Source organism: Cuculus canorus, chromosome 3 (assembly GCF_017976375.1).
Source record: "Cuculus canorus isolate bCucCan1 chromosome 3, bCucCan1.pri, whole genome shotgun sequence".
Classification (NCBI taxonomy): Eukaryota; Metazoa; Chordata; class Aves; order Cuculiformes; family Cuculidae; genus Cuculus; species Cuculus canorus.
The window spans coordinates 93,538,197-93,548,793 of NC_071403.1; the positions used below are offsets into that span (position 1 = coordinate 93,538,197).

The 10,597-nt window shown below is 47.3% G+C and overlaps 1 protein-coding gene across 1 annotated transcript; it reads left to right on the forward strand.

Moving 5' to 3' along the window:
* The first annotated feature begins 4,587 nt into the window (after positions 1-4,587).
* On the forward strand, positions 4,588-10,520 carry THUMPD2 (THUMP domain containing 2). The gene is given in 11 exon segments (XM_054062894.1): positions 4,588-4,707; positions 5,403-5,535; positions 7,074-7,088; positions 7,091-7,230; positions 7,266-7,331; positions 7,333-7,386; positions 7,388-7,442; positions 7,445-7,506; positions 8,701-8,781; positions 9,959-10,011; positions 10,336-10,520. Coding segments are annotated over 11 exon segments (873 nt in total). The 5' UTR covers positions 4,588-4,611; the 3' UTR covers positions 10,454-10,520.
* Positions 10,521-10,597: the final 77 nt, after the last annotated feature.

The following is a 10,597-nucleotide window of genomic DNA, read 5'->3' on the forward strand; positions in this document are numbered from 1 at the left end:
ATTTTCCCTCTTTCAGCTTAAACCTGTTACCCCTTGTGCTGTCACTGCACTCTCTCATAAAGAGCCCCTCCCCAGCTTTCTTGTAGACCTCTTTTAAAGTATTTGAAAGGCTGCTTCCCAGAGCCTTCTCATGTTCATGTTCAACAAGTCTGGGGAGATTATTATTATTATTGTTGTTATTATTATTAATGTTGGTTTTGTTATTATTCTAATATGCTCCAGAATAGCATTTGTTCTGCTCCCCAAAGGGCTGCCAGGACCACATGTCACTCAACAGCTTTTCTTTCAGATTTTCCTGCAGTTAATTTTTTTCCCCTGTTAAACTAAAAAAAAAATATTTAAAATTCCAAACCTACTATCTTTTTGAAAAGTTCTTGCTGTTTCCAATACTCTAGACAAATTTAATATGACAACAAGTGTTAAATTAATCGCAACCTAATAATTTTCAGTATATCCTGGCGGAGCTGGGTGAGACAACAGCACAAGTACAGTAAATTCATGTGTTATTTTGTTAGTACGTGCTGTGTCCACAGTGTGGGGCTGTTCGCTAGTACATGTCTGTTCTGAAAGCCTAGGCTTTTTCTCCATTCGAGGCACTGGAAAAATGCCCCTGCTGCAGGCTTCAGTGCGATTTGGAAATCCCTTGAGTTTGTGTGCAATGTACGTGTTTGTGTTTAGCATTTAAGTTATTCAGATAAAGCTGTCTCATTTCTGTATTAAGTCATATTCTGTTTATGCACTGGATGTAGCCAGTAATTGAATATCTTCCCTAAGACTGCAATACGCCCTAGGCAAGCAGGGTTAGATTGTAGTGACTTAGCAAAGCTTCATTTATGTCAAACTGCTGTGTAAGCTGGCACCACTGTACTGCAGGCTGAAGGTCCAATAAATAGCTGCATATACTGTCAGATATGAAATAATTAAGGCATGGGTTGTAACACAGACATTTAGCTGAACCATTAACTCATTTAAATCTTTTGTTCATTGGTCAAGGACTGTTCATCAGACTGGGGTTGGGCTGTGAACTTACCTTGCTTCATTACTGTAGCAGCGTAAACTCTGCTGTGTCAATTTTTATTCACTGATGCTTAGAAGCATCCAGATGGACCTTCAATAGGCTGGAGAAATGAGCTGACAAGAACGCCATGAAGTTCAGCAATGAGAACTGCAATGTCCTGCATATGGGGATGAACAACCCCAGGGACCAGTATATGCTAGGGGCCACCTAACTGGAAACACAAGCAAAAAGTATGCCATTGGCACAAAAATGACTAATGGTATCCTGGGCTGCATTAGGAGTGTTGTCAGCAGGTCAAGGAAGCCCCTCTACTGAGCATTGGTGGGGCCATACCTGGAGTACCTTGTCCAGTTTTGAGCTCTTCAATACAAGAGAGGAGCTACTGGAGAGTCCAACAAAGGACCACAGAGGTGATGAAGTGTGGAGTGGAGCATCTTTCTTATAAAGATGGCTTTCTTATAAAGATGGCACTGTTTAGCCAAGTGAAGAGAAGACTCGGGGAGGATCTTACCAAAGGATATAAATGCATGAAGAGAGGGTGCCAAGAAAATGGAGCCAGGATCTTGTCAGTATGCCCAGTGACAGGATCAGCGGCAGTGGGGATGAACTGAAACACACGAGGTTCCCTCTGATCATCAGGGATCACTTCTTTACTGTGAGGGTGACTGAGCAGTGGCATCACATTGTTCAGAGAGGCTATGGAGTGTCCATCCTTGGAAATACTCAAAAACTGTCTCGACATCGCCCTGGACAACTAGCCCTGGCTGGCCCTGCTTGAGCAGGGGAGTTGGACCAGCTGACCTCCAGAGGTCCCTTGCCACCTCAACCACACTGTGATTCTGTAAATGTTGCCGTGTGTTTTATGAATGGCTGTTGCTTTCAAACCACAGAGAAAGTTTCACAGTTCCACTGGGTGGCTGGTGGTTTTCCTCCTTATCCTCTCCAACAGCGCACCTTCCTTATCCACATTTTAAATTCCTTGAGCTTTAATAGTAAACTTTAAGTGATGTTGAATCTAGTAAACCCTTCCATACCACTAACAGCTCCATTGCCTTCTCCAGAGGCCATGGACTGAGAGCAACTGCCCATCGAGACTGGTGTCTGGGAGAGGGAGAGCACAGATGAGGAAAGGGAATGCTGTCTGTGCCTGTGTGCTGTCTGTTTCTCCCTGTGTCTCCCTATGTCTCTGTTCTTGCTATTCTCTTATTCTTGCTAACAGCTGGATCCCTCTGCTCTCAGCAGTGCCTGGTGGCTTTTCAAGGGTAACATGGGAGTTTGATCCCCCCTTCATCTCAGAAAGTTGCAAACCCTGAGCAGCTGGGAACAAAAGTGAGGGACAGAGCAGCTGCCCTCACTCTGCACTGAACCACAGGCAATCCTCTCTCCTTGCAGGACTCCCTCAAGTCTCCGTGAGTGCAATAGAAATGCTGAGGCTTTCTGATATCCAAGAACACTGCCCAGGGTGGGAGATGGAGCTGTAAAAACCCAAACCTCTCCACCTGCCTTCTGCCCTCTCAGTTCTTCTCCCTGGCAGCGCAGATGCTCACAGGCGCCTGCACCAGGAGCAGTTCCAGAGGACAAAGCTGAACCCCAGCAGTGACCCCTGTCCCCACCATCCTCATGACCCCTCCAGATGCAGAGCAGGGCTTACTCGTCATAGCTAGGGACCAGAGGGCCTGCACCTCCTGGCACACTCAGCCAGCACCAAGCAGGGCTCCAGGCATGAAGCTGAAGAAAGGGCTGCAAGAAAAGGGACAGGGTGTGTGCAGAAGGGAGAATGGGAAATGGGTTTGATTTTGCTCAGAGATATTTCCCCTAACTTGTCACTGTCCTTTCCTCCTGTGACAGTGCCCCATGCCCAGAGGCAGCAGGTGTCCGAGAGGGGCTCCCCGGCTCAGTTCATCCTCTTGGCATTCACAGGCACACGAGAGCTGCAACTCTTGCACTTCTGGCTCTTCCTGGGCATCTACCTGCCTGCCCTCCTGGGCTACGGCCTCATCATCACCGCCATAGCCTGTGACCACCGCCTCCATACTCCCATGTACTTCTTCCTCCTCAGTCTGTCCCTTCTTTGACCTGGGCTCCATCTCCACCACCATCCCCAAATCCATGGCAAATGCTGTCTGGAACACTGGGGCCATCTTTCATGCAGGGTATGCTGCCCAATTTTATATGATTGCCTTTCATTTCAGCAGAATTTTCCCTTCTCATCATCATGTCCTACAACCACTATGTTGCCATCAGCAAACCCCTGCACTACAGGAGCCTCCTGGCCAGCAGAGCTTGTGTCCACATGGCAGCAGCAGCCACTAACTAGTGAATGTGGCTTTTTCTGGAGCAGCTAACGCCCATACAATATCTGTAATTTCCTATTGCCAGATTCTGTTCCTTACAGGATACTTTTCTCCAGCTGCTTATGGTTTTGCCAGTCTTCAGGCAGCTACGCTGACATTTCCCAGGTTGTGTTCCTTCCTTAGGCTCTTTTTGGGAAGTGAAAACACTAAAAACTCTTCTGGATATCCAACAACATAAAAGAAATACGTCCTCTTAGAGAGGCTGAAAATTCTTAGTTTTACTTGGAACTTTCAAGCAGAACTTCAACTTTGGCAAGACAACAGATCATCTCCTTTTGGGGTAATATGGGCTTTGTCATCAATCTAAATAATTGCTGAAATTTGACCAAGCTCTTTGTATCTGAAAGCCTCAACTCTATCTGTTCCAAAGCAACATAAACTTTTGAAATGTAGTCTGAGAAACATCTCTTAGAATGATTTGCAGATGTATAAATGCCTTTGGCACATTATAACTGGCCCAATATTTTTTCTTATTTCAGAACTTTAATTTAATCACCTATGAAGCATGGTAGGTATGACGTAGTATGGTTGGTAGGAATGGTATAGTATTGGTCATCTGTATGGTCTGCTACGGTATTGCATTTTGTGCTGTGTGTATGGTATGGCATGGGGTACGGCTTGGTATTGTGTTGCATGTGTTGTGATGCATTTTGCATTGTGCAGTAGGTTGCACTTACTGTATGTGGGTGTGGTGCGGTGTGGAGGTGGTGTGTGGCGTGGATGTGGGTGGTGTGTGGAGGAAGTGGTGTTTGTGGGAGGGTGCGGTGGTGGGAGTGGTGGGGTTGGGTGTTGGGGGGGTACGGTGGTCTGGTGGGCAGTGGGAGGTGTGGGGTGTGTGGTGGTGGGGATGTGTGTTGGGGGGGGGTACGGTGGTGTGGAGGGGTGGTGTGGGGGGTTGTGGGGTGGGTGTGTGTGTGGGGGGGGGGTGTTGGGAGAGGGATGGTGTGGTGGGCGGTGGGGGGGGTGTGGTGGAGGAGAGGTGGTGTGGTATCCCGAGGCCCGAGACCCCGGAGCCCTGGAGCGCTGCTCTCCCACACAGCGCCCGCCGTCAGCGGAACCGCCGCTTCCCCGGCCCCCTCCTCCTCCCGCCCCCCTCCTCCTCCCGCCCCCCTCCTCCTCCCGCCCCCCTCCTCCTCCCGCCCCCCTCCTCCTCCCGCCCCCCTCCTCCTCCCGCCCCCCTCCTCCTCCCGCCCCTTCCCCGCCCCTGCCCTCCTCTTCCTCCCGCCCCTCCCGGGCCCGATGGCGGCGGCCGGCGGGCGGTTCTTCTGCACGGCAGGCCGGGGACTGGAACTCTTCCTGGAGCGGGAGGTGCGGGCGCGGCTCGGCGCCTCCGAGGTGAGGGTCGGGGAAAGCCAAGCCAGACGGGGAGGAGAAGGGAAGGGAGAAGAGGCGGGTGTCCGTGACAGCGCAGGGGTGGGACGTGTCCCCTCGGCACCCGCGGGGACTGCGCTGCCTCTCCCGCAAAGGGGCGAGGGGGGACCCGGGCTGGAGGGGCTGCTGCTCGCCCCAGACATGCAGACTCGATTTGGTTTGGCGGATCGCAGGTGCCTCTCAGATTTAAGATCAAATTTAACCGTGATTCTAACTGAGAAAAGAAGTACCTTCCCCCCAGCCCACTGTGCCTTGACCGGTTTGAGGTTTTGCAGTGAATTGGCCTCTATATTCCTTGTGGGTCTCTTGTCACAGCTGGGTCAGGAGGACAAGAGGACTGTGCCCAGGGGTAAGTTCAGGCATGTGTCGGAGATTTTGCAGGCCTGAAGGCAGGTTGGTGAATAGCCAAGAGATATTTCTATTCTAGAAGAACAATCTCGTGGACTTTCTTCTGAGTGGAATCAATGTGTGTCTTTGATTCTTGGAAAGTGTCCCACACCTCTAATCCTGTACTCAGAGGGCCCGCGGGTGAGAACGGACTGGGGGTGGTAAGGGAGGACCCGGGTTGGGGGGGCTGCTACTTGCCCCAAACACACACCTGGTCGCCTCAAACAAACTCGCACCTTCCCACCCTGATGAGAGCTTGTGTTTCCCCAAAGGTGGTCAGCGTACCTGGAAAGGTCTTCTTCAGCGCAGAGGCGAAGCTGGATGAGCTGAGGGAGCTCCGGGCTGGAGAGCGGCTGTTCCTGCGGCTCCAGAAACATCCCCCACTTGCTGTTTCCAGGCAGAAAGGTAAGGCTGTCACCAGCTCCTACCCTTGGGTGTGCTCGGAAATGTGAACCCCGGTGCAAGGCATAGAATCACAGATTGATAGAATAATTTGGGTTGGAAGGGACCTTAAAGATCATCTAGTTCCAACCTCCCTGCCATGGGCAGGTACATGTCCCACTATATCAGGCTGCCCAAGGTCCCATCTGACCTGAACACCTTCAGGAATGGGGCATCCACAGCTTCCCTGGGCAACCTGTACCAGTGCCTCACTGCTCCGATGGTGAAGAAATTCTTCCTTATGTCTAGCCCAAATTTGCCCCTCTCCAGTTCATACCCATTCTCCATCATCCTATCACTAAAGTCTTTGCGAACAGACCCTCCCCAGCTTTCTTGTAGGTCCCATTCAGGAACTGGAAGGTTACTGGAAGTCCTGTCTTTGAAGTTAGTATTTTATTTGTTGATGTACTGACAGCTATGGTTCTAATGCACAGTGATCAGCTCAGAGGTATCTTTCGCCCAGATGTGTTCGTAATGCAGGGGTTTTTTTTGTGCTCAAAATGGTTTTAAAAATGTTTTCAGTAGATACCTTACCGGCCTCTGTTCTTCTGTCACTTTACTTAGATGGGTGTGAGTAACGCCAGCCCTACACCAAAATAAAATTAGATGAAACAAGTCCAGTTTGGACAGCTCTGTGTGCATTTTTAAGGTTGAGTTGTTTCTTTTATGCAATGTGGAGTTCAGGCGTTATCTCCTGTGTCGGTTAACTGTTGAGTGCACAGATTTCTTGTGAATCTTAGCTCCTTGAGTCACATATCTGACAGTGTTGCCTAGTGTTTGATAAGGATGGGGAATGGAAATCGGCATGCCAGTTGGATTTTATTGGGAGATCACAGGGTTGCCCTTAGCTTTCAGGATTTTAACTGAGAAAAGAAGTACCTTCCCCCCTCCTCCTGTGCCTTCACCAGTTTTGAGGTTTTGAAGTGAATTGGCCTCTTGTTTGTCACTTGTCATAGCTAAGTCAGTGAGAACTAGAGGAACTACCCCCAGGTGTAAAGGTGTTCAGGCATGTGTTGGAGACTTTGCAGGCTGAAGGCAGGTTGATGAATAGCAAAGAGATATTTCCATTCGAAAAGAATAAACTTGTGGATTTTATTCTGAGCTGAATCAATTTGTGTCTTTGATTCTTGGAAAAGTGTCCCACATCTCTAATCCTGGAGCAAGTTTCTTTCTGGGATAGATGGCATGGCAGGGGTCCTCTGTCCCTGGCTAGTGGTCTGATTTCTTTAGAGCTGCTGAATTCCTCTGCAGAATACAATCCCTGCAGAATTTAATCTTGGTTTGCAGAGGCTTGTAATCAGAGGGATGCTTGGGTCTCTGCGGTGGGATGTGTGGGTGCTGAGAGCTCAGTTGTGCCTGTGATGGCAGTGATGCCTGCTGCTGTTGTTCGCTGGATTCACACACAAACCAGATTTGAACACTATCTGTTAACAGTTGTTCTCAATCTGTAGGAAAAAAATGCTGACCCTGTAGTACTTAACCTGAAACTACTTTTCTTCCAGGGCAAATGCTGCATGAGGTAAAAGCCTTGTTACTGATGAACCAAAGTCTTGGCTGGATGTATATCTCTACTTGGAAGAAAACCTTCGTGGTGTGCGAGGGGAAAAAAGAGTGTTTCAAGAAACAGATTGCCTCTCAGAGAAAATTGTAGAAGAAGCTGTAGACAGATATTGTGAACTACTAAAAAGGCCCAGAAAAGCAGAACACATAGTGTAGACAGACAGTGGTCTGAAGAATGTCAGGCAGAAGATGGAGAGAGTTATAGTGGTACCAGAGCAAAAGAGTGACCAGAACTGCAGGACTGAAAGCAAGGCCTTCCTTAGAAGACCCCTCCAAAAGCAGTAGAGAGGAACCTGTTGCAAATGAGGAGTTGGCTTCAGTTTCAGAGTTTCGTGTCGCTGTAGTGGAGCAATTGCCAAAATACTTACTTCACAGGTATGCTAAAGTATCTCTGTTTTAAAAGAGTTTAGCAGAGGTGAAGAGAGATATGTAGTTTCATTTGTCATTTCGGTTTTGTGTTGTATGCTTTAGAATAACGAACTGATGGAGGTTTTTCTGTATTTTCTCAAAAAAGCCCTTAATCTGCGTTTCCTTTAAATAAGCAGAAATGCTAGGGCTGCTGTTCTGGGCACTGTTACCCTGAATATTTTTCAAATACGTGCCTTTTATTGAGGATAAGTAGAGGTAAGATGTTGAGGTACTTGGGCTTGTGAAGTCTAAGTGGTCTGATACTAGCTTACAGTTACTTAAAGGGCCCTTGCAAGGACTGTGGAGCCAAACCCCTCTCAATTGTGGCAGAGGGTGTAAAAGAAAAGTGAAAGTCAGAACTTGCAGCTTCAGTGAGCTCTGATTGGGTGTTGGGGAGAATTTGTTCCCTAGGAGGGCAATGCAGACCTGGGAGGTACCCTAGGGAGTAGATCTTGGCCTTGGGAGAGAGTAGTGGCATAGAGGACCTCCAGGGGCCGTTTCCATCTAGCATTGCTTCCATCTGTAATAACTTTCTGCAGTGAGGAAAATGAAAAAATAAACCCTGTGTAGCTGCAATTTATGAAGATTTCTCTTACTTGAAGACAACAGTGTTTTTAAGTAAGATTGTTGGTTTTTTTATTCTACTGAGTTAGTAATGTGGGAAGGTGGGACACAGGAGCCTGCCAACATGATGTTTGCTAAATTTGTGTCATGTGTTTCAACTCTTGTACTCCAGAAGTAGTCAGAGCTTTCTAGATGCCATAGAAGCATTAAAATTGTGAGCTGCAGCTGCACATTCACAGATTTTCTCCTAGGTGATCTAATTTATGGCCATCAGAAATATTATTTGTGCATGATCTATAATTCCATAAGTGATAACACAACTTTTATTGTAATACTTGGGGCAGGACTTGAACTTCAGCCTCCTACTCTCCAGCTAAGTGATAATCCTTTTGTCCTGTGGTATGTTTGCTGTGCCCTTTGCTCACTCCCTGTGCCCTGTTGTACATCTTTGGGCTTTTTAGGAATTATTTGCATAGGATAAATCCTCAAATACCTGTTCTTTTGGCAGGTATTTGAGGATTGTGCAGTTGAGGCTGCAATCTGTAGTTTCCTAATTCTGTTGTTTTTACTACCTGTGACTGTTCTTCCTTCTTGCAGGAGATCGGAAGAGCCATTGGCATAGCGCTCATGAAGGCAGTTGGGTGGCGGGCCGATCTGCGGAAACCCCGGATCTAGGAGGTAGTAGGTGCTTGTCTGCTAGATGGCTTCTTGCTGCTTCCGGAATTGCAGCAATATCTTTCTTTTTGTTGCTCTGCTCCCTTTGCGCAAAGGATAGGTTAGCCTCTCTCTGGGTGAGTGCCTTTCCGAGCACTTAAATACTGGAATGACCAGCATGGCCTGTACATGAGGGAAAGGATCCATGCAGGTGATGGTTCAAGGTCTGGCATGCTTGGCGAGGTGCTGAACTCTGTGTTGAAAACCAAAGGTCCCCTGAACCATTGATCGGTAGTTTAGGCTCTGTAGGTAAAAGAGAGAGCAGCAGGTTGTGTTCTGAAGAACTTGAGAGTGGCCATTCAGGAAGAGCCTCCTCCCGGCCTTGTCCCTTAAAAGCAGCTTGCTTAAGGCACCCTCCATAGTGCCAGCTGTCTGGAGACCTTGGAAAGGATTCATTGCCCTTGGCAAGCTGTTTCTCCATTTCTGTGCTTGACCTATGCAACCTGCTCTCAGCACTAATGCTGGGAGATCTGAAGCCCTCTGTAAGAGCTTCTGAGTTCATCTACTGGCTCTGTTTTTTCCAGGCTGTGCATCAAATATGGCCTTGTTGAGCCTCAAGTGGGGCTTTTGTTCTTGTCCAGACTTTTGCTCTGAAGCCATTCAAGTGCTGAGGACTGAGATATCTCAAAAGCATCATGGTTCACTTAGGGCTCCATGGGAAGGGACTGCAGTCATGCAAGATCTGTTGGGGAGCTCAGTTGTCTTTTAGGATGCTCTCTGTGGGACAGGAGGATGTTTTCTTTCAGCTGCCTATATTTCTGGAAGGATTACTCACTTTTGCCTCCATCTGAAATGCCCACAAAAATAAGTGTGTGTGGGAATAGGTGAGTACTAGGATACAATGGGTAATCTTCTGCTTTGAGTAAATGTTTTCATAATTAAATTATATATTCAGTGTTACAAAAATCTGTTCTTTAAAGATTCAAGTGCTTGTTGAGGGATTCATGGCTGATAAAATCCCTTCCTAGCTTGCTTAAATATTAAATCCTCTTTAAGGTTGCATTCAGATTATTTAGTGTGCTTTCTTCCAGATAAACTAGGATAAGACGTTTGTAGAAACATCTGTGTCTGGTTTAAATGAGTTAAAGCTACTGATGTGTCAGATTGAGAGTTTGTAATGTAATTTTTTTCCCTCTTTCAGATATTTGTTCATCTTAATGACATTCACTCTGTGGTGGGGATTCCCCTTTTCAGGTAGGCATCCTCCTCATCAGATTTGTCTTGGCATTATCAGAACAGGCATCATTTCTAAATAGTCTTGCTGTCTAATGTGGGCGTTTATCTTCTGGTTTGATATTCAGTGGGCTGCCATGTTAGTCTTGTGTTCTGTCTAGAGTTTATCTGTGCTTGTAGGCCAGACTTTATAGTGAGTTATGGATAAAAAAACCCTGTGGTTTGTGTCTGCCTGCAGATCTGTCCAGGTCACTTGTTCTTTCATGTTACATGGACTTTTCTAGGTGGTTGTACTGTTGTCTAACATTGATTTTTTTTTTTTTTTTTTTTTTTTTCTGCCTGCAGGCTTCCTTTGGCAAACAGAGAGTACATCAAAACAGCAGGACTGCGGTCAACAGTTGCGTGGGCCATGGCATCTCTGGCTGAAATCAGCGTAAGTGAAATGTTCATGGCAAAGCTGTAGAGTTCCAAATGAAGGAGGGGTTGCTGCTTTTGAGGGCAGGAGCAAGAAGCTTTGAAGAAGTGTGGTGATTGTAGTGCCTCATGCTCTAAGGCATGAGGACAGGGTTCACAGGTTTTTTCACTGTCCAGGCTTCAAATCTTGTTT